The sequence below is a fragment of the Dermochelys coriacea genome, chromosome 3 (assembly GCF_009764565.3).
Source record: "Dermochelys coriacea isolate rDerCor1 chromosome 3, rDerCor1.pri.v4, whole genome shotgun sequence".
Taxonomy (NCBI): Eukaryota; Metazoa; Chordata; order Testudines; family Dermochelyidae; genus Dermochelys; species Dermochelys coriacea.
The window spans coordinates 84,786,138-84,811,306 of NC_050070.1; the positions used below are offsets into that span (position 1 = coordinate 84,786,138).

At 38.9% G+C, this 25,169-nt stretch overlaps 1 protein-coding gene across 2 annotated transcripts in view; it reads right to left on the reverse strand.

Annotated features, from left to right (window-relative positions):
* Window positions 1-25,169, reverse strand: part of AK9 (adenylate kinase 9) — a 217,787-nt gene that overhangs the window by 121,784 nt on the left and 70,834 nt on the right. For both annotated transcript variants that reach the window (XM_038394087.2, XM_043510793.1), the window contains exons 16-20: window positions 23,391-23,465; window positions 22,088-22,242; window positions 18,675-18,831; window positions 15,233-15,347; window positions 14,649-14,725 (exon numbers count right to left, since the gene is read on the reverse strand). In XM_038394087.2, the coding sequence (XP_038250015.1) occupies window positions 14,649-14,725; window positions 15,233-15,347; window positions 18,675-18,831; window positions 22,088-22,242; window positions 23,391-23,465 (579 nt within the window). The remainder of the gene's footprint in view (window positions 1-14,648; window positions 14,726-15,232; window positions 15,348-18,674; window positions 18,832-22,087; window positions 22,243-23,390; window positions 23,466-25,169) is intronic.

A 25,169-nucleotide genomic window follows, 5' to 3' on the forward strand; every position in this document is an offset into this window, starting at 1 on the left:
CGTATGTACTCAACCACAGTGTGATATTGAGGATATCGAATGAACCGCAGACTGCTTCTTTTTCAGTGGCTCTTTCGAAGAAGATGCTGTTCTTTTCCTCATTACTTTTTTGGAAGAATGAGCCTTCCTTTGGGAAGAGGTGAAGCCTCTGGAGAATACTGTCCAGGGGGATCTGCTGGCTGGGATCAGGTGCTGGGTACAGAAATTTTTCCATAAGGATAAGTTTTAGACACAGATCTCTGTCCTTCCTGCTGTGAGCCTTTAAGTTGATGCATTGAGAACACTTTTGTGGGATATGTCTCTCACCTAAGCATCAGACATACTAAGAATGACCATCCGATACTAGGTTTGCTTCCTGGCAGGAAAAGCAGCACTTGAAACCTGGTGAACTGGGTATGGGTTGGACTATGGAGGTGAAGGCAAACACGAAATATGGTACAGGTAGGAAATAAATTATTTTTTTCTACACCCCAACCCCTTGCCTTGAGCCCCTCCTGCATACTGCATCAGCCTCCCACACCCCTCGCTCCCTCCCTCACCCCAAACCCCTGCCCCAACCCTACATTCATGGCCCTGCATACAATTTCCCCCCCTAAATGTGGCCCTCGGGCCAAAAAGTAGGCCCACCCCTGCCTTAGATGCTAGCTAGCTGGGAACAGGGTGGAGGTTTTGAGGTAAGGGGGAGTGTATTTGATTCTATGTATGTTTATATAAAAACGTTTTTTTTTATAACCTATATACACTAAATATGAATAAAACCTTTAAAAAGAGTACACGATGAGAGGCTTTACTTTTGTTACTAAATCAGATGGCCTACTCTGCCAGTTTGCAATATTTATTTTTATTTCATCTAAAAGAAAATACTTTGATTAGTAAATTTGATACATAAAGGACCATCCCAAGTCTTCACTTAAAAACGTAGAGCTTGTTTCTTTCTTCTATTTTCACATTCCTATGCACAATCCTATTTCACTGATAAAGGTTAGTCTCATGGTATTTCTGAGTCATCTAGAACCTGAAAGCTCCAAGAATCTCTTATGCAAGCTTCTTCCAGAGCAATTTCCTGTTTAGTTACAGACCACGCAACTGATATAAGTTCAGAGCAGCATTGGCAGCAAACACTATCTATGGATCTTTTTTGATTTTCAGATCATTAGTATCCATTCATATATACATAGTGAAAAATGTTTATAACTGATTATGTATGTGATGTAATGTATTCACTTTTAAAAGTCACAAAATCAAAACAATATCAAATACACAAAACAATACAGGTTTCAGAGTAGCAGCCGTGTTAGTCTGTATTTGCAAAAAGAAAAGGAGTACTTGTGGCACCTCAGAGACTAACAAATTTATTAGAGCATAAGCTTTCGTGAGTCTCTAAGGTGCCACAAGTACTCCTTTTCTTTTTACAAAACAATACAATATCAAAACAACAAACTAAAGAGTCAGTAGAGAGGAACAACAATGCATTTATGGAATTCTACCAAAACACGGTGCTCAGAAGCATGCAGTCCCCAAACCAAACACAGCACCATACCTGAATGCCATTTCTGACAGTTTCTCCTGTCCTTTATGTCCTAGAAACAAGCCTTCCGGCTCCCTCAAATTGAGGTAATTCTCTTATGGGATATCTTTCTTGGGTATGGGTGTTACCCCCAAAACAAAAAACGCAGAAAAAAAACTATTAGGAAAGGTAGGTGAGGCTGCTGGGAAAAGAAACAATGAAATCATAGGATTATAAACTTGTTGTCAGTTTATAAACTGGGAGCTAGTTAACCACAATTTTAAAGGTTTGCATATTTGGATTCATCATCAACTCACCCATAATAAACTAAGAATTTCTTGACAAACAGGTATTTAGTATAATAAATGAATAATAATAATAATAAGAAGAAGCAGCTAAAGATACATTTTACATTATATTTACATGAGTAGCAGACAATAACATCCTTTTCGGTATGTCAAACTATATGAGAAAATATTTTTTCAATTTGTTTCAGATAGGCTTAGGAATATATTAAAGCAAAACGTAGTTTGGAGCTATATAATAAATAAATAAGGCCCCCTTAAGTAACTCACAGAGGAAAACTGTGCAAAAAAGTCACACTTGCAAGTTGGGGGAACATTCACTAAGACCCTTGTCATGCAGTCTGGAGTGGCTCACAACTGGGAGTGCCAACCTCAGGGCAGACTGTCAAGAAGCAGGGCAAAAAACATCAAACTGGTTGTATGTTCTATAATTAGATTTCACCAACTGAACAACAAGTGTTAGCTACACAAGCACTGTAACAGCTTTTCCATGGAGTCACAGATGATCTCCTTGGGCACACTGTCCTATTCACCACCCCAGGCAAGCCTGCCTCTGTGACAGATAGTCCCTTATACCAAAAATCACAACAATATCCAGGTTGCTCCCAGTCCCAAGCACCAGTCATTTACCTCAGGTCAATTACAACCCAGATCTCAGACCACAGACAATGCCTGTAGCCAATCCTATAATAAACTAACTAAAGATTTCTTAACTAGAGAAAAAGTATTGAGAGTTATTTACAAAGTTAAAGCAGGTAACACACACACACACAAATGAGCTACAGTCTTAGATTCCAAAAGACAATATAAACTTCTATAATAAGCAAACTCCATATGTTTCTTAGGGCTAACCCATGCAAAACAACTGGAGGTCTTTTGCTTAGCGATTCTTGCCCCTTTAGAGTCCAAGCAGGAAAAAAAAAAGTTTCTCCTTGTCATTGATTTTTATTCCCTTCTCCCCAGAGTGCAAGGCAATGGGATGACTTCATGTGCAGGTGTCCTCTTCATGGATGGGGAGAGAAATGCAATTAATGTTTTTTTATGTTTCACAATGGCTTATTTGGTTTCAAAGACTTTCTTGTTGGGAAGAACCTAACAACTTCTGTTTGATGAGTTACATAAGTTACAGAGGTTTACAGTGAAAACATTTGCTATTGTTTTATAACTTGGGGTACAGTGAGTGATACTCATATATGCAGCATCCTACAAGCCATTCATAAGGTCTAAACACCAGTCATGTTCTTACAACTCTAATATCTGTCTTAACAATACTAACATACAAGTAGGTCAGACCGTTTCCAGCTATGCATTTGTTCAGTGTTCAGTGGGGTCTGGGGTCTTGGCATGAGCTAGCACCTAGTCTATCAGCATCAGAGCCCCGATCCTGCAAACACTTGCCCACATTTTCAACTTTACTACCACAAATAGTTCTACTGAAATCAATGGGACTAACTGTGGTAATGAAATTCAAAATGTGTAAGTATTTGCAGGATTGAGGTCTGAGACCCCTGAAAAATGAGAAGGCCTCTTTCAGAGTTTGGAAGCCAAATATGCCAGTCTGTTCAATGTTGTATTAAGAGTTTTAAAATGTAAGAAGTTATACAAACGCCAGATTAATCTCTTTCAAAGTAGTTCCTTATCCTGTGCAGTTATTTGAGTATTATCATATGTATATTGGCTAAAAAACCTGAATGAATGCATGCAACATGCAATTGACATTTTTGCATTTTAATACTTTAAATTAATGTAGATGCATTTACTTCAAAGGGTGGAGTACTAAATGTATGCACACTCAAATGAATATGTGCAGTACAGAATTTAAAACATTTGTAATATTTCTAAATCAAATTTATTCAAAGATGTTAAAGGAACTCATTGAGGGTCTGAAGATTTAAAAATAAACTAGTTTAGGAACCCAATTATCTGAAAAGAGAGCACCTGAAAAAAAAAAGTCTTTGTTTTAATAGGAAGCATGCTGAGCTATGACACAAACCCTCTTATGCAGAACTCGGAAGGCTTCAGAAGGTGCCCATACTCAGTGTTTAGACCTCATGTATGTTAAGTTCACATGATCTTTGAGTGTTTAGGGGACCACACAGCCTAGAGTATCAGTGAAAACTTCTGACAATGCAGTACTAGGATTCAGTGTTTGTACAAAGAGTAACAGTAAGACTCATTTGTTTGAATAGAGAAAAGAGACACCTATATCATGTTGATTTGATCAAACTGTATGGAGCCCTTGTGCTATAATAATTGGGACACATGGATTGGCCATGTGCCACGCTCTCTCAAGAGGACTGACTTTAGAAGATCAGAAGATGTGTAACAAACATTCCATGTATTAAGAGGGCACAAGTGATCTGCTGCAAGGTACCAGTGGGCTGTTCCATAAGCCTAGAAGGCACTCTCTCTATGAATTGACAGTCCAGTCAAAGCGCCAAGGAAGTATTGAAGAGCCACTCATAGAAGCACTGAAGTTCTATGTGCCAGTCATACTATAATATGCAGTAAGGTAAGAAGATGTCTTCTAAAATTCTTAATACTGTATACTGGGAGATCGAGCTCTCTATGCAGCAAGAGAGAGTCTTGTTTTGCACCAAGAATGTGCCTAGCTCTCCATGCACTAAAGAGGTCCTGATCCCTTCATGGAGAAGTCTGATTAAGCTGTCAAGCTATAGAGCATGAAGGGTGCACCAAACTGTCCATTGACTTCTAAGCACCAGAAAAGTCTCCAAAGCTCCATGCATCAGAAGTGCCGTTTTGAGGAAGTACTGAGACCGAAAATAAAGTCAGGGAAGTTCCGGATGTCTTGGCGTCAAATGACAAACTCAAGAGACAGGCTTCACCTATAGATTACTGATTTTGGTGCTGTATAAGCAAGATAAACAGACAAAACATAAAACGGACTAAAAAAAGTGAGTCCAGAAGGCATCAGCTTCCTCAGAGGCACTTGGCATGTGCCAAGTTCTATTAGAGATGCTGATAGCCCTGAAGTGAAGTGATGTTATGCTTCACGAAGGTACAGGTAGCTAGGTGTCCATATAACCTGCCTCAACATTTCATTCACAGAATGAGAGGAGACTCAAAGAATTTTAACTCAACCACTGAGACTTATTGTAGGGCACATAACTGAGGATGTTGTTCATAACCCTTCACATTCCCAAGTCTGGTGGTAGAGCTTCTGCCCATTGCCCAAATACTGTGGGTACAGATATTTGTAAGGTAATACATGTATGTAACTCATATTCCTGGCATAGGAGGAAGGGCTGAAAGGTGCATTGAGGAGCAGAAAACACTGCTAAGACAATGGGCAAAGCTGTTCTCTGCAGCTCACACCCTTTTCTAGACTGCTCTGAAGCGTCCAAAACAAGCAATTTACTATCACCTGCCTGCAGGTGGAAGAGAGTCTGCTTTTTCTCTTCTGTGAGCAGGGGTTGAACAGTCTCCAGCTTGAGGAAGAAAGCTCCAGGTTAGGTTATTAAGCTAGTAAGCAAACACAAGATAAATATGGAACTAAGAAAACACTCAATGAATGAAGCAGCAGGGAGGATCAAATATTGTACAGTATATACAAAATACTGATACTAAGTGAAACATTGAAAAGGATTCTAAATTGCATATGATTTGAGATGTTACAGAAAACAACATCTCTTAAATTCAAAACTCAAGATGGAATGAGTCCATTGAACTTTATGAATTCAGATAGCATCCTTCCCATGCCCGAAAGCTTGTTTTAATAACAGAGATTGATAGTTTATATAGATGCTGCCTGATATAAATATGCATGTTCAGGCAAAGCTTCTGAAAGATTATTATTATACTTAAAACTATTTTAAAATTGATAAAAGCAGCATAGAGTCCTGTGGCACCTTATAGAGTTACAGACGTATTGAACCATAAACTTTCGTGGATGAATACTCACTTTATCAGATGCATCATATTCACCCACGAAAGCTTATGCTTCAATACGTCTGTTAGCCTATAAAGGTGCCACAGAACTCTTTGCCGCTTTTACAGATCCAGACTAACACAGCTACCCCTCTGATACTTTAAAATTGATGTTAACTTTGTCCCAGATTAACTCTGTGCAGGGATATTGAAACAGGATGCAAAGATACCAGCTGCAACCAGACATTATAGGCAGGAGTTATTTGACAAACCAGATTTGTATATACTTACTAGATACTTTATGCATTTGACTTTCAATAGGACTGATGCTTCTATGTCACTGAGGTACTTTTGAAAATTTTACTCTATGTCTATTTCCCCAAGTACTTATAGGGTATGTCTACAGAAGAGCTGGAATTTGTAAACTCCAACTCCAGGTGCCATATCCATACTAGCATGCTAAAAACAGAAGTGTAGCCACAGTGGTGCAAGCAGCATAAGGGGCTAGCCAACTCAGTATGATCTCATAAGTATCTATTCAGGGCAGCTAGCCCCTGTGCTTCTGTGCCTGCATATCTATTTTTAGCACCCTAGTTCCATTTATACCTTCCAGCTCCAATGTACTGTAGAGGTACCCTGCATCTAGAAGGTGTAATTCTTAGCACAGATAGACAAACAAGCACTAGCACCTAAAAATAGCACCTAAAAATAGTGAGCTAGTGCCTAAAAATAAATGTGGCCATCACAGAATGGGCAGCAGTTCCGGCTAGCTGCTGGAGTAGGTACCCCGGGGGCTGGGCAGCACTGAATTCAGGTGGCCACTGCAGCCACACTGCTATTTTTAGGTGCTAACTTGAGCAGAGCTACAGTGTGATTGTCCACATGTGCTGGGAATGACACTTCCCAGCTGCTATGTAGACATACCTATAGACTCAGTACAAGAAATACAGACATAAGTAAGTGTCGTGTATATTATTAACTTGTCTACCTTTTCTTTTAAACATAATATGGACAATATGATGTATTTGAACAAATTAGGTCAATTGACACTGGTGTAACTGTTGACTACAATGGGCATAAGCCAGGAGTTAATGTGGCCTGCTGAGTTTATAGAAATTGTAATGACTGAAGTACACATTCATTCACAAGAGACACAAAAAGAGCATCACAGAGTGCTAGACTCTTTTCTTGACAACATTTAAGTTTGCATTTTTACTCTATGGCTTTTATAAAAAATGAGCTGTGCACATACAATTAATTTTTTCCTATAAAAACATGTCACATGGGAATAGGGTTGTAGTCAATGTGCCTGAGACACATAAAAGTGAAATAAAACATGTCAGGCTGAGAGCAGCATGACTGAAGTGTTTTGATGATTCAGTATTTGATTATGGAAATCAAATGTAGCAATGGGAAAACACAATTTTCTCTAAATAAGGGCTTATATGTTTACAGCAGAAGTGTATTGACATTATTATTTCTTTCATGCATAGTTGTTTTGATGTTCTCGATGATTTAAATGCAAGTCGGATGATCACAACCAAGACTTACTTTTTGTTTGTGATGCAGATATTACAGAGACTAGAAGTCCTTTATATTTAACATTTTAGAAATGCTTCATTGTTGGAGAAAAACCACCTGTTTTATAAAATCTTTATAAAGACCATCCCTGACAGCTGTCTGTCTAACCTGTTCTTAAAAACCTCCAACGATGGGGATTTTACAATCTCCCTTGGAAGCCTATTTCAGTACTTAACTAACGTTATAGTTAGAAGCTTTTTCCTAATATCTAACCTAGATCTCCCTTGCTGTAGATTAAGACTGTTAACTTCTTGTCCTACCTTCAGTGGACATGGAGAACAATTGATCAGCAATCTCTGTATAACAGCCCTTAACATATCTGAAGACATATCATATCACCCATCTTCTCTTCTTGAGACTAAACATGTCCAGTTTTTTAACCTTTCCTCATAGGTCAGGTTTTCTAAACCTTTCATCATTTCTGTTGCTTTCCTCTGAACTCTCTCCAATGTATCCACATGTTACCTAAAGTACGGCACCCCAAACTTGACCCAATTGACACAATACTCCAGCTGAGGCTTCACCAGTACCAAGTAGAAGCAATTACATCCCCTATCTTATACACGACATTCCTATTAATACATCCTGGAAAAATATTCACCTTTTTTTGCTGTTACATCACATTGTTGGGTCATACTCCATTTGTGATACACTATAAACCCCAGATCGTTTTCAGCAGCACTACTGTCTAGCCGATTATGCCCCATTTTGTAGTTGTGCATTTGATTTTTCCTTCCTAAAATGTAGTACTTTGCATTTGTCTTTAATGAATTTCAACTTGTAGATTTCAAGCAATTCTCCAGTTTTTCAAGTTTGTTTTGAATTCTCATCCTGTACTCCCAGGTGCTTGCAACTTCTTTCAGCTTGGTGTCAGCTGCAAATTTTACAAGCATACTCTGTACTCTATTATCTAAGTTATTAATGAAAATGTTGAACAGTGCCGGGCCTAGGACAGACCCTTGCGGGACCCTACTAGATATGCCCTCCTAGTTTGACAGCAAACCATTGATAACTACTTTTAGAGTATAGTCTTTGGACCAATTATGCACCCACCATTTAGTAATTTAATCTAGACCATGTTGCCTTAGTTTGCTTATGAGAATGACACGTGACTATGTCAAAAGCCGCACTAAAATCAAGATAATCTTAATCTTCCTTATAACTGCTCCAGGCTGAGTTTCCTAACTGGTTTTGAGCTTTACCTATTAACTGTTGCCTAACCAGCCTGGAGTGCTTTGGTTTGCAAGCATGAAAGGATTTAAACAAATATAGTTTACTTTAAATTTACTTTTTGGATTCACAGACATTTTTTTTCCACTTTTCACTCAGCTCCACCCAGAATGAAGGCCCCATGTACTGTGCTGCAAGCTAGAAATCAATAACGTGGCACTCTGTTGTGGTAAACTAGTGGCAATGGAGTTGTAGAATACATGGAGCCCTACCCATAATGCCTCTCGTCAGTTGTACTGTGTTACATGTGATCGTAGATTCCTTTTCTGACCCCCCAGGACCATCAATTCATGCTATGAAGCATGAGGTTTTCTTAAAACTTATTTTTGAATGCATAACTTCAAATATTGGTGACTAAAACTATCTTGTTTTATTTAAAAAAAACATTTACACTATTTGACTCAGCAGATGCTGCTTGAGAAGGAATGCCATGAACAGTTTAAATGTAATTAAAATAGTGCTTTTATTTAATTAAACAAGTTAATTTGTTTTAGATTTCAGTATTCTTCTGAACACAGTAGCACAGATGGACTGCCTACTTTAACTTAATGTGATTCTTTCATTTGAGATTACCACCATCAATAAAAGTTCTCTTTTTTATTTTAAAAATTAAAATTTAAAAATAAAAATATCTACATTAACATTGTTATCATTTAGATTTTAAATTGCACAAAAGTCTGGAAACTAAAAATATGTAACTCAGCCACACTACACATATATTAAGGCATGAAAGTGATCAGAATATAAAAGACTACCATACAATACATATGGACTGAGTTACTTTTATTGAGGGAACCATAAAGAGAGGTTACTTGCCTTACAGTAACTGGAGTTCTTAAAGATGCTTTTATCTGCATGGATAGTAATGTAGGTGTGTGCATGCATGAGCCCAGAATATTATACCCAGAAGTATCTGTTGGAGCTATGCATGTGCCCTATATGCTTTCATGCCCCCTATAGCAAGGGCACATACACAGCTCCAATAGATACTCAATTCCTTCACCAATATGAAAAATCCAAGTAAGGACTATCATTTACTAGGTAAGGACTCTGTATCAGTTACTCCTGGGGGAATTCTGTGCCACCGTGTACATGCAGAAGTCATGTCCTGCACAGAATTTTTTTTTTCTCATTAGAAAATACATTTTGCTGGAAAGTGCTGCAGTTACACCTTTCATCCACCAGGGTCACTATTGTGCCAGAACAGAGAGCAGCTGCTCCCAATGGGAGCAGCCCCAGATGCAGATAGGAAAGAGAAGAGGCTGCATTCCTCATAGGGCCCTGCCCATGGGGCCAGGTCAGGAGGCATGGGATATAGGGGAACGGACAGTGTGGGGCACATGGGACTGCTGGGGGCAAGATGACACAGACTGGGGTTCAGAAGGGCTAGCGGGGGGACAGACTGAGACAGGGGCTGAATAGGAGTGGAGGTGCAGGGACACATGGGGCTGGGGGAGCAGGGGTGCAGGGACACTGGGGACAGGGGAGGGGTGGCTGAGAGGGGGCAGGGACACATGGGGTAGGAGAAGGTGGTGCAGGGACATGGGGGAGGGGGTGGCTGAATGGGAGCACAGGGTCACATGGAGATGGGGAGGGGGTGCAGAGATATTGGGAAAGGGGTGTTGAATTGGGGTGCAAGGACACACGGGGCCAGGACCAGATGTACATGATTAAATGAGAGAGGCAGGGGTCAGCCAGGGTCTGCACGGGGGGGATCCCTAACAATCCCTCCCCGCCCAAAAAAAACTGTTCCATACTTTTCCCACCCACACCCAACAACTTTCCCACTTCGCATCCAGGCTCCTTCCCATCAATTACTTCCCTCTCCCTCAGCTCTTCCATTACCTCTGACTCCCCCAAGTCTTTGCACTGCTTCTTGGGGGTGCAGGAAATACGTATCTGTATTGTAGCAAGCAGGTCTGTTGAGGGAACTCCCCATTTTAGGAATACATAGTATAGAACAGAATCTTAACTCTCACTCATGAGTAGTGGAGCTCTTTCTGCTCAGCTGATCTGCCAAATAATTCTGGGTACCCAGGAGCTGGAAAGCTATTAGCCCAACCCAATGTTGGATGCACCAGTCCCATAGGTATATTTGATTCCTGACAGAAGGGGATGATCTCACTCCCCCTTGACTGTTTATATAGTGTATAGGTGTTGTATTGTCCATTACGTTTTAGGTAGCGGGCCCCTGAAGGAGAGGCAGAAATGCCTTGCAGGTTAGACTTGAGATTTGGTACATTTATGTGTAACCAAGACTCTGCCTTGGAACACTTACCCTGAATATGAAGAAAACTCAAGTGTACGCCTCATCAGAGCTTGGATGCTGTGATGGGGCATGACTTACCATTGTGGCATCTCCTGCTGGCTGTCCTGGGAATTAGCTTAGTTCACCCGTGCGCCCTCATCTGGTGATGTCTCACCACCGTCACTTCTACTCCAGGATGCGAGTTGTCCCAATGACCACAGCGTTCTCTTCAGAACACAGCTCTCCGGCTGTGTCACAGTCTGTTCTCTACCCTTCTGGGGGGATCATAGTCCACTGTCCAGGCACTTCCTTGGTGGCCAATGGGAACGGTGTGGGGGGGTGGGACCCGGGCCCACCCACTACTCCGGGTCCCAGCCCAGGGACCCTGCAGATGGCAGCCACATGCTGCATCCCCTCCAGCCCCACAGTCTACTTCCCTGGGCCACGTCCCCGCAGCTCCAGCACCTTCTCTGCCCTTGTCTCAGGGCCTCAGCATACCCAGTCAGCCTGGAGCTCGCTCTCGCTCCCCTGATCCTGCCCAGCACTGCTCTGTCCAAATTGCTAGCTGCCCTCTGCCTGCAAGGCAGCCAGTCCTCCTCGAACTCCAGGGAGTGACTGATCTGCTCTGCCTGCAGCTTTGCCCAGCTGCTCCTTATAGCCCTCGCCAATTGGCTGTCTTCTGCACAGTCTCCCATGGGTCCTCCCCAACTGGCTGCCTGTTGCACAGTCTCCTTAGGGTTTTATTAACCCATTATGGGCTAGTGTGGGGCAGATGTATTCAACACCAGAGGCTCCGAAGTGGGTGGAGGATGAAAGCAAATATACTGGCAAACATTCAGAGGGTTTGTCCACCAAAAGAGAGATGACAGCGCATACTGAGGATCTTCTATAAGTAAGTCCAAGTTGTGCCTGAAACAGGACTTGGCTGAAACTGACCTCAACCAATCTTGGGAGAGGCCAGAGGTTTAACCTCGAATACAGGGTCATATTATGTCCATGTTGCCATGTGCCCCAGCAAACAAAGCATACCTTTATTGAGGTTTTTGGATGGGAGAGGAGATTTGAAATGATATGGGTCATACAAAATAATCTCCTTGGCTATCAACTCAGCCTTGACCCTTGGCTCCAGTCCCCAGCTACCAACTCTGGCTTAATCTCCTCCAGGACAACCATCTGTGTCTTTAACCACTGGAGTTGATCACCCAAGTCTTAATCCCTGACATATGATGCCATAAAAGTAGAAATCAAGATACTTAAGACCAGTCCAAAGCACAAGTTCTACAACAACAGGGGCTCCTTTGTAAATCCCTTTCAGGAACCAAACAAAGAATGAAGAGAAAATCTGGAAGGACTTCTATTGCCATAAGATGAGGAAGATGCAAATGAGCAGAACTTCTCCATTCGTGGTACAGATTTCTGAGGTGTTACCACAGAATGAGGAAGTCCAGACTCCAATATCTGAGACACAAATGCCAGTATCATAGAAGATGGTTGCAGGAAGATATTCATAATCAGTACCCTTATTTCTGGTATCAGAACAGACTTAGAGCCCACAGAAATCAGAGAAGTATCTAGGAGAGCAGGCGCTGGTTCCGGGGTAATGACTATGTCCATAGAAGTTGTAAAAAGAGTCTGAGTTGCAAGAGGAGTGGGTACCAGTGCAGCTGGTACCAAACTCAATTCAATGTAGAAATCTCAGATGAAGGGACCTTCACAATAGAACATGGTACTAACAAATCAGTAACAGATAGTACCATTATCCCCAGTTCTGAAGTAGCAGTGTAGGTCAATGAGGATTGTCACCTTGGTACCAAAGAAGAATAGCAAGTTTACATAATTCCTAAAGAGATATAGTGCTGATCTGCCTTAGAAGGAGTCAGCTTGGAAACATTAGAATGATAAGACTAAGGTTTCTTTTTAACAGGTGAGATAGTGTTTGGAATCAAGCACTCTTTTGCCTGCCTTGAGCAGCAAGAACCACTGACTGACCTGAGGATGATAAAAGGGAAGGCTAAGCATGATTTTAAGGAGCATGAAGTTTCTTAGAGCCAGAAGATCTACCAGCTCCCAACGTAACATCTCTGGTAGCCAAAGCACGGGTAGATACTAGCTCCAATACAGCAGACTGTTTCCATGAAGGAACTCCAGAGTCAGAAACACTCTTAATTGATTTTCCATAAGAAATACCTTTAAGTGGGCATTGAGAGCTCTCTTAGAGAAAGATTTGAAATTTGAATGTTTTTCTACAGTATGGGACTTCCCTAAACAAAAGAGACATCTAGAATGTCCATCATACATGGGCATAGCTGATTTTGCAAATAAGGCAGATCTTAAAACCCAGAGATCATGACTCAGCCCATGATGTGCAGTCCAGTACCAAGGGGAGAATCAAAGAAAAGATTGTTTATTTTTCCCCACTAGTCACCAAATAAAATGTTAACAAATTAAACAAAACAAACAAATAAACCCCCTGTCCTAACCTGACCTAAGATACAATAGGAAAGCAGATGGACACTGTGTAGCTCTGTCATGGGCACTAAAAGAAACAAAGTGGTGGTTGGGGCTGCTCCACCCTTTATACCCTTGCTGTAGAGGTTTAAAGGGGTACACTCACTGCAAGGGTGCCTCCTTCTGGCTGCTCTGGGGCTTAGCTCCTTCCAGGTCTAATTCCCTCTTCTGCCATTCATTCGCACACCCTGTTACCTCCCTCTCTCCACTTTTTCTTCATGGCTTGGCCATCTGGCCAGGTCAGTACAGTCCTCCCCTTCCAGAGTAGCAGAGTCCTATTGGACAACTGTCCCAGGCAGTCTTCTGCTCCACTGCTCAGGGTATACCACTTCCCAGGTGGCTGATAGGAGAACCCAGGCCCACCCTCTACTCTGGGTTCCAGTCCAGGGACCTATGACTAGCAACTGTGGCTCCAAGACCTTGCTCCTACTTCCCTGGACTCCTTCCTGTATCTTCTAGCTCCTTTCTCTCTGCGTTTACCAGACCAAACTCACTCCTCCCAGTGCGTAACTACAGACCACTTAACTCCATAGTCCCCAAAACACCTCTCTTCTCCCAGGGAGTAACTGCAAACTGCATCCACCTTCTATTGCCAACTTCCTGGCTTTATGTCAGCCCCGCTTGTTCCTTCTCAGCTGGGCTCCATCATCAATCTGACTTTCATATGCAGGCCTTCCCCCAGGTGCAGCCTATGAGGTAAATTACCCTAATTTAACCTGTTATGCCTTGTGTGAGGTGGACACCCCATAACAGGGGGCATGAAGACACATAGGGCTCATGGGCAGCCCCAAAAGACACAGCTAGCTAAAAGATTCCAGGCTCGCATGCACAAGGCAAAAATACCTACAGTGGGATCCATGTGGACAAATACTTGAAGAATTTTGAATTTTCTGATTTTATTAATCTACAATTTTTTATGTTTAATATACACTACAATATATATTTATGTTTTCAATCAACTGCAAAATTCAGGGAAGGAAGAATATAGTACTACACTGAATCAGACATATCACAAGCTGGCGTGAAAATTCTGCCACAAAGCTCTGGGGGAAGAGAATGTTACCACTGGCTAATGAACACAGATGTGCTGATGAGCTCTGAGTTATCTCCAGCTGTTCCTGTTTGGAAGCAGGCCATCACAATGTAGGGCTTTTGAGGACCAGGAAGAGAGAAATGGGAGTAATCCTCTCAGATCTCCACAAAAATACTGATACCTGAATTGGTCAAGGTGTTCAGTAGAGAATAATGTGAAGTACTCCTTTCCCCAGATTCTGAGTGGCTAAAAATGAGGGCTAAAGTTTGAATCCCAATTAATAAAATAATTTAAACAATGAAAGAATTCCAAAGAGGTGTTATTAAATTTATATCAGATGATACTTGCTTTCATATTTGTCTTCAGCAGGCTCTATAGGTTGCTGATTTTCTTCTTTTAATTTCAGCACCTCATGCAGTTCTCTCCTGAAATCAGAAGTTTCTATATCTTTATGTGTATAAAATATGGTTGAAACAAGTTTCAATCATTAAATGCAAGTGAAAATGCAGAAAAATACTTTTCAATAATAAGATCCAGTTTGGCAAGCCTGCTTCTTCAAAGTGATTCATTACTAAATAAAAATCAATGATAATTTGTGACCTTTCCTGGATGTTATCATTTTGACAAACAAACAAACAACAGGGTCCAAAGAAAACATATTAGCTAGAAGATCTCCCCACACCAAATGTGGTTATCTGAGTTTAGTATTCATCAGAGATTAACACTAAGGTAACAATATATTGCAGGACTTTGGACCTACCAGAACTATTCTTAACTTTTTTTTTAGTGCACAGTGTTAATGGATCTCCTTAATGTAAAATAGATGTGGAAATTTTTGTGACCATAAAAGCAGTGTATGTTCTTATAGAATATATTATCTTATATCAAATGAATTCTTTTTATATTTTATGCATTCACATGTTACATTTTACCTTGTTTCTTCCTCCTCTTTTTGCTTTTTTAATGCTTCATCTGTAAGTCTTTCCAAAATCTTAGAATTAATTTCATCTTTGTTTGTTAGGTACAGTCTGCGTAGTAAAAATATTCCTGCAATACAATTACACAAGAGTAATATACTTTTGGCAGCAATATAAAACTACCATCTCATTAGAAGGAGTATGCTTGTAAGGTATGAAATCCCTTTTATAAATGGTTGACAGCTTAGAGACACATTTTAAATTTTAGAAAAGAAGTGTGTGCCAATGTAAATGACAGATATACCACTTTTGAAAATTTTAAAGCTTTGTTTTCAGTGCCAACAGCCTAATAACTTGAGTGTGGGATATGGCAAGGCTATGGTGGGGGATAAGTATTGAAATTTTACATTTGTGTATGTCATATTTTAAACTGAAATTGTTTTTCTAGCTTGTATGTGTGCCCATAGTTTAAGAATGACAAAAAATGTTTAAAAAATCATGAAAAAAATATAAAATCCATGAATCCATATTACTGGTTCAGGGTATGTAGAAATAAAGACTTACATCCTCAGTTCTGCAAAGCTCTTATCCATATGAGTAACTTTATTCACATGAGCAGCTGCATATCATTCATTTGGTTTGGCAAACAGTTACAGGGACACATCGTTGGCAGGTATATCTCCATTTAATTAAATAGAGCTATGCTGATTTCAGGGGTTCTCATAACAAAATTGTTGGTGCCCTCAGAGTGTGGCCACCTACTCTTGCTGGTGGCTACTATAACAATTTTTCCTAAAACGCTTAATAAACTTTAGGAAAAATGAATACATATGTACATGTGCATGTCCAAATCATAGTAACTTATTTATACAAGTGTTGGGTTTTTTTGTAAACTCAATAATAAAAACAACACAGTTGTCTCTATTCTTTTCTGGACCTAAACAGAATAGAAACACAAATAATATACTTTGCATGTTCTTGTCTTTTTTGTTGTTGTTTCTTTTGTTTTTATTTTTTTTAGACTTGCTAACTAGTAAACCTGCTTCTACTTTTCACAGCAGCAGACTTATTAGCTAGCAAGCCAGGAGACAAATCAAGCCTTGGATGGGGAGGTAGGTAGGGAGGGAGGGAGACAGTGGGGGGTGGATGGGGAAGGCAGCAAGAACCGGGGGTGATGTGTGAGGGACTGGGAGACAGAGCCCATGGCCAGATCCTACTGCTGCATGGCTGGAGCCTGACACCCACAACCGCAGGTTTAAAGCAAGAAGTCCGAGCCCCACTGCCCCACGGAAGTTGCAGAACTCACACCAGCTGTCTACTCCTCTGGCATTTGTGACTCCAAAGGGAGGCAGAGTCCAACCCCTCCTGGTGGCCCGGGGAGGGCTACTGCTTTATGCTCCCAATCACCACCCAGAAGGCTGTGGTGGCAAGAAAAGCCCCTATTGGCCACATCCAGCCCCTATTGGCCGTATTTGAGAAATGCTGATTTAGACCAACTGAGGGTGTGGTCTATGATACAATAACTCAAAGTGCTCTAAAAATACAGAAGTGGGTTATTATTTCTATTAGAAAATATAAGTGGAAAGCAGACACAGAATTTGTAAAAATTTACCCCAACAAAACATTTAAAATAGTTAAGGGGATACTCTACTAACACACCTATAAAAAGCCAGAAACTACTTAATTTGTTCCTTAGCCATCCCTTGATTTTGATTTCTCCACATTACCTTATTCATACCCAAACACACAGGATTCCTTCTATCACCTCCAGACAAAACATGCAATTTTTAACTCTGTTTATACTGGAGTGGTTAGAAATGTATGTTATTTAGTTTCTGGAAATACTGAATTGGTGCTGCATTTAAGAAGATAGTTAGTTTGTGTGTGGTTTGTGTATGGTGTAGATTTTTAGTTGATTGTTGTGTTTAAGTATGTTGCTTGTTTGGATAATTGTTAAATAGCAGCAACTGTTTTAAGTGGAAACTATTTGTAACAATAGTTAGCATTTTCAGAAGCTACCATTTGTAATGTTTCTAATAGCGTTATTTAGGTGATGTGCTGAGGAGGTATGATGTTATCTGATTAAATATGACCATGTAGATCATTGTAGCTACCACTGCTATATAATTGCAACAAATCTTGTACAAATTATGTCAAGTAAGGTGTCTACGGAAAGGTTATGATTTGCTGAATATGCAATTTATGTCCATGTATCATTTTTGTGTTTGAAGTTATGAGCATTGGCTCTATACCTGTATTTCAAATATGTTTATTCCTGGGTAACATCCACAAGGTATTTAGCCTGCACATCTTGAAGGGACTATTCAAATTAAGTGGTTCATCAAGGAACACTTAGCTCACAATGGACCATGGAAGACGGCTATCTACACTTAATGGACTTTCCTGCTGTGACTAAGCAAAATCATGCATGGACATGTGACTTGCCCATGTGACTCCAAACACCATCTTGCTACCTGTAATTTTCCACTAGCTGTGCTGGGGGCTTTGTTTGAAACAATGGATTTCCCTCCACGTGGCAGGAGCTATAAAAGGCTCTGTAAACATCTCTATTTGGTCTCTTTACTGCTCAAACCTCTGGACTTATACTAATGGGAGCATTCTAACCAAGGGATTGAGGACCTTCCAATGATTTGGAAGCAACCAGACACTTGACTTAAGACAGCAGTTTATTCCATCACTGCTCCAAGCCTGAATCAAGAACTTAGCAATTATTGTATGTATTTGATTCCTTTAACCAATTTTAACTCTCACCTTTCTTTCTTTCTTTTTATAAATAAACCTTTAGATTTTAGATACTAAAGGTTTGGCAACGGTGTGATTTTTGGGTAAGGTCGGAGTTATATATTGACCTGGGTGTGTGGCTGGTCCTTTGGGATCAGAAGAACTTTTTAATCTGATGAAATTGGTTTTAAAGAACTCATGGTTAAATCTAGTGTTTTTTAGTGGTGCTACAGGGACTGGAATACTTAAGGAAACAGTTTTTCTGACTTCTTGTTAGCCAGTGTGGTGAAACAGAAGTTTACTTTTGTTGCTGGTTTGGTATATCTCATGGTAGCATAACCACCAGTTTTGGGGTGTGTCTGCCCTATTTTTTGACAGTTTGTCCTGAATTTGGTATTCTCAGTTGTGACCCACTGAGGCACAGTTACAGGAAGTGTGCTGTTATGTTTTTCAATATTTAGGTTTGGGGCTGGAATTATGTTTGCATGTTTTGTGTGGAGTCACGGGGAGGAGACCTGCATCACAGACAAAATTATTTAAAAAAGGCAGGGAGAGAAATGGATCCCTTTTGATATACGGGCAAAGTCCTACAAAATTGCTAGTGGGACCTAAGTACACTTTAACTGACATTTCTTATAACAATACCTCAAGCAAAGACATCAAAATTGGGAAAAGATTTTCATTTTTATGCTTTAAAAATAAAACATTTACTAACCATTTTTTTCTATATTCTTCAGAAAGACAACAGTGTCAGGTAAGAGGCCTTTTTCTGACAAGACTAACCAATGCTCTGATGTTGTAGGATAGTTATCTAGTACCCATCCTCCTTTTTCTGGAGCCCCAGGAAACCTGTCTTTGTTCTTCTTAGTGAGCTGTTACAAAATGTTGGATTTAGTTGTAAAACAAAATGATATAAATACAATAATATAAGTGAATTGTTTAGAAAAACAGACAATATAAATTCTTTCTACTCACAAAAAATGTGAACTGAACTTTGTTTTACAGTTTTGAAGATTTCCAAGATTAACAAAATGGTAGTTATGCTTTAAAAGATGCGGTAGCTTAAGTGGAATGAACATTACTGTTTTGAGAAGGAAACACCAGTTTCCATATTAATATAAACCATTTACACTCAAAGTATCCATTTACAAAATTCAATAACAAACAATAAGAAGATGTGGACTTCTCTTAACTATCTTACTTCCTGGCCAAATAAAAGCTAAGATTCCTCTTTAACATCTAGCCTACATTGGATAAACTCCTTATTTGATCTATGAGAAAGCAGGAAAAAGTAATGAAGGAAATAGACTGGTTTGGGTAAAATTCATCACTTTTGGTCATAATGTTAAAGGAAGACTCTGGAAGGGCATCTACTTCCACTGTTTTAGTACAACTAATTTCTTTGTGTAATGTAGATAATTCAAATTCAGAGATGGAGAATATTTGAAGTTTCAGGGCCAAATCTAGGAATCTAGTAACAGCTCCCTTAATAATAGGAGACACTTTAATTACTTTTATATTATTTTAAACACTTTCCCATTGAAGTGAGGAGAAGGATAGAGAAAGAGAAAGCTTTTGAAAGTTCAAGATGACTGATCACATTGAGGTTGATAAGGCTAAACCCTGATTTTACATTATTCAATATTTTTGTCAATGATCTGGAAGTAAATAAAACATCACAGATGATAAAATTTGTAGATGATACAAAGATTGGCACAATGGTATAGAATGCTGAGAACAAGACAGTTTTATATAGCGTGATCTGGATTGCTTGTTTAAGCTATTCCATTCAAACAAAATGTATTAAACATATCCAAATGCAAGGTTATGCATCTAGGTCCAAAGAATGTGGAATCCAGACCAGTGAGTGGTTGTATCACCACCTGCCCTGTAACCCTGCATGCCTTAAATCCTTTGCTACTGTGGCGCACAACCCAGACACCAACAGCCAGCAGACAAGTATGCAGTTCCCTGAAGTGTTTGTGTGTGCTTTGCAGCTGTGGTCAACACTCTGACCCCTACAGTCTGCCTACAACACAACAGCCCAACTCTAGTCTCTATCACCCAATTATCTTATGCAGAGGTGATACCAGACACACTCCCAGACCTGAATTTCCCCAAAACCATCTTCCATGAAGTGTCCAGCCCTCTCCTGGACCATTCAGAGAAAGAATAATGTTCCTTGTCTCTTTTAAAGAGACAACAACTTGCAGCTTACCATATTAACTGGAATTAATTACTTCTAGTCAAATACAACACTGTGTTAGTTTAGATTAAAAGTAAAACAAGTTCATTAACAAAAGGACATAGGTTAAGTGATGCCAAGTAAAAGAAATAAAGGTAGAGATGGTTACAAGCAAATAAAAGTGAAAATATGCTTTCTAATAGCTAAGACCTAATTTCAGCATCTTACAGTCTTTGCTCAAGATTGGTGAGGAAACTATCTTCCGTTCCCAGAGATTTCAACCCCCTTGGCAGGAATGTATCCTGGAAAGTAGAAACTCTGAAAAGGATATAGGAGTGATAGTGGACAAGCAATTCAACATGAGCTCCCAGTGCAAGGCAGTGGCAAAAAAGGGATAATATCTTAGATGTATAAATAGTGAGTAGGAGTAAGGAGGGGATTTTACTGCTGTATATGGTATTGGTGAGACCTATACTAGAATACTGCATCCGTCTTGGTGTTCACATATTAAAAAGTATGTTGACCAATTGAAGAGGGTTCAGAAAAGAGCCACAAAAATTATTTGAGGTTGGAGAAAATGCTGTACAGTGAAAGACTTAAAAAAAACATTGAGAGCTGGCTTGGTTATGATGTGTAAGTACCTTCATAGGGAGAAAATACCAGTTTCTGAAGCACTCCTCAAGCTAGCTGAGAAAGGGCTAACAAGATCTGTTGAGAGACTGCTGAATTGTAATTAATTTGCAAACTGGACACCATTAAATTAGGCTTGAATAAAGACTGGGAGTGGATGGGTTATTACACAAAGTAAAACTATTTCCCCATTTTTATTTCCCTGCCTCCCCGCACTTTTCCTCACATGTTCTTGTCAACTTCTGGAAATGGCCCATCTTGATTATCACTACAAAAGGTGTTTTTCTCTCTCCTGCTGGTAATAGCTCACCTTAACTGATCACTCTCATTATAATGTGTATGGTAACACCCATTGTTTCATGTTCTCTGTGTATATAAAATCTTCCTACTGTATTTTCCACTGCATGCATCCGATGAAGTGGGTTTTAACCCACAAAAGCTTATGCTCAAATAAATTTGTTAGTCCCTAAAGTGCCACAAGTACTCCTGTTCTTTTTGAGGATTCTTAACTCAAGCCCCAATTCAAGAAAGCACTGAAGCATGTATGTAAGTTGATCCCTATTCAAGAAAGCACTTAAGTACATACTTAAGTCCCATTGAAGTCAATGCGACTTAAGTAGGTGTTTAAAATTAAGCACATGCTTAAGGGCATAACTGAAGTAGGAAGCTTACTCCGTATTCAGTCTCACTGATCTAACAGTAATCCTAGTCTTTTCAGAGTTTGGCCTGGAAGTCATCCGTTTTAGAAGAAAACAATGGTGAATTCTCACAGCCTGATCCTAAAGTCCTTGCTTAGGCAATCATTGGGGAGTTTTGCCTAAGAACGGAAGAAAAAGGCTTTCTAATTGATTTAAGAACCTGTCTTAGATTTTTATGTTACAGCCTTAACAGTGTGGTAAGGAAGCACCTCTTAATTCACTATTATAGCTATAACCATCAATACAGCTCCTGAGTACAATGGTATATTGTACTGTACATTGCTTAAGGGCCATGTGGGAGAGATCCAAGCCTTTCTATACTGCTGTTCTGAAATTCCAATAGCATCAGAAGGTTTACAGTGAAACTAAAACAAAAAGGAATATAAAATTAATAAAAGTTTGACATTCCTAATTAAAAGGCTACAAATATTACATCCTAAAGTGAGCTAGTCCACAGTATGTTTAGGGTCAAACTGAGACTATATAACGTCAAGTATACTAGATTTACATTTCAAATGAACAATTTAAAAAGTAAATGTTGCCAAAGGAATACATAAAATATTACAAGGAACTCTTAGAAATGACATTTGAATGTTTTGGTACTGGTATTTTTACCTCTGTAATGGCTTCCTCTAATACTTCAGCATATACTTCAGCCGGTAGCATTATTGGAGATTGTGCTGCAATTTTTACAGCTTCTTCTAACAAAGCTTGAACTTCTGGGTGATCAGCAGTTACTTCTGACTCTGATGTGTTTATTGATGCATCTTCTATTGTGTTTGCAAGGAATTAATTAATAATAAAGATCACTAATCTTATATTTTACACAGTATTTTTCATTTAAAAAGGCTTATAAAGCATTTTACAGATCTTACAAATTAGTGTGTACATCCTATAAACAGGAGTCATTTAAATGACCACCAAAACACAGCCACTTCTTAGATGGAATGCAGCAGTCATTTAACAACACAGCAACAGTACACAACAGTTTTGAAGAAGTTACACAACATGAATTGAAGAATATTCCCTCAAAATGATATCTAATAATGACAACTGAAGACCTTGATTTTATGTCTCATTCAAAAGATAACCTCTTACACAGTACAATGACCCCTAACACCAGACAGGGCATTAGTTCAATATTGACTCAGGGAGAAGCGTGATACCAACTGAATCACCACTACCACTTCCTTTAGCACCCTCAGAGCTTCTCTTGTGGGTTTCTAGTCAAAGCGTTAACCTGCTCTGACCCAGTATAGTATGTTAGAAATAACAAAAATCACAGTGCAAGGTGGCACCTCATCAGCGGTAGTATATTATTTTTTGTTGAGGTCAAAATGTTTTGGTCAAGATATAGTCAAGGTCCAGACTTCAGAGAAAATAATAATGATAATAAGTAAATAAAAATGTCAGGGTCTGTTCAAAAGTGTCTGGCAGCCAGATTTGCCTCTGGTCTGCCTATTGACTACCCTTTCTATAAACTATAAGGTCTATATTCCCAAAGATGTGCAAGTCAATTACTCACATTGACTAGCACTGTGTATCCAATCATTCTTTTATTGTACAACAGGAATAAAGATCATATATTGAAATGATTAAATATTTTAGAAGGATTTCAAGATCATTAATTTTTCCATATGCCTTGTTGTTAAAATAGTAACAAAAATATACTGTGAAGTTACTATATAAAATGCATGACGTACTGTGTGAAAACTAGCATTTGACAAAAATGCCAAACTCACTTTTTGTAAATCTAATTATATCAAGATTTTTCAATGTTGAAATTTTGTCCCACAGAACTAAACATTATCAAGATATCTGCATTAAATTATAATCTCTTTGGTCCAGAGACTTTGTCTTCTGTCATATCTGAACATTGGAAAACAGACATAATTATAATAATTAAAAATATTAGTACCATTTTGTTCTTCTGTGGTTCCTTCTCCATCAGTTCTGGATGTGGAAGTATCCTCAGTGGTGTCTTTAGTATCCACTATAGTTATCAAATATCATAACATTAAAATAATATTATGATTAAAGGAAAAGATATTTTTGTCAAAAAGTAGAAATAATACATTTAGGTAAATCTGCATTTCCTTTGTAGAGACTTCTGTGTTGCACAATAAGCAAGCATATTACAATCATAATACTACTACTTCAAGAATAATGTTAAACTTGATTATTATATTTCAAATGATATTTTAATGTAATCCGGTTTATGGATTAATTTTGTAATTGGCAACTCTTGCAAAATTTACTAAGGTGTTGCGAGACTGAAGTAATGGTTATGTATAATGGTAGAATTTCATTTCCATGACATTGCTAACATGGAAACAATACTGCTTAATATTTTATTTGCAATGCCATGTACTCTGTGGTAAGATGGACCTAAATTGTGCTGCAAAGTTTCTAGATATTGTAGTATTCTGGTGAAAGTTGTGTAACAGTTTCAGATACATTTTTAAGTTTGTGAGTTTTTATTGAATTAAATATTAAAAAATAATAGTCCAGTCAGTACAGTAGCTTTTATGTTGTTTATTTTTATATTGAATTCAGGGTTGCTTTTTACACTGTTCCAATATTTTCAGTTTTTAATATGTTAAAGGTCATCTTTAAGTTTAAAAGTTAACATTAAAATGTGTGAGACAGTTCACGTCACTTAAATCTATTGTTTCAGGCTGGCTGAAAAACTAAGGAAGACTCCACTGCACCTGTTTATATATGGTTCACATTTTTCAAGCTTTTCTTCCCAACCATGAGGTCAAGAAATATGGTTGTTTTTTTTTTTTTTAAAGGAAAACTCGGATTCTGAAGCACAACTCTGCAGTTAGAGATGAATTCTGTGCAAATTATGTGGGTGTGGAGTCTGAAGGGCCATGATCACACATTTTGAAAAATTATTTTTCAAGTTATTCCACATACTTATACAAAGTGTTCACAGAGAAATCATTCACTGAACATTCTTCAACAGTCTACCACAAGTCCCCACTTAGCATATTCAACTGGATATTTCATCATATTTTAATGTCTTTCAGTGATACGGGAAAAATCATGGGCCACATTGGTCTAATTCTGCTGAACTATTGGAGTTATACTAGGAATTAATTTGGCTGCCTGTGTATTATAGCATATGGAAAAAATAAATCAATAAAATATTATGATTGAGAAATAAATCACACAAGATCCAGAAATCCAAAAAATTACGGTTTCTAACACACCATTGACTCAGTCACATGGAGCTCCACTCAAAGACTGCTGAAATCAATGCGAGTCATTCTAATACTTCAATGGGAGTTGGTTTGGATTCATGGTCCATCCTGTGCTCCGTTGTATACAATGAGTTAGGGAGACTTTCCTTATTCAATATTTACTTGTACTTTGAATTGGACAATGTTTTTTAAAAATGTATAGTACATGCTAAAATTAAACCCAGCTTTGTTGTGCTCACGTGCCATACCAAGAGAACATGGACAGAGAATGAAGTTATTTAAAAACTCTGGTTAGTAAAAAGAAAAGGAGTACTTGTGGCACCTTAGAGACTAACAAATTTATTAGAGCATAAGCTTTCGTGAGCTACAGCTCACTTTGCTCTAATAAATTTGTTAGTCTCTAAGGTGCCACAAGTATTCCTTTTCTTTTTGCGAATACTAACACGGCTGCTACTCTGAAACCTCTGGTTAGTAAATCATTGAAAACA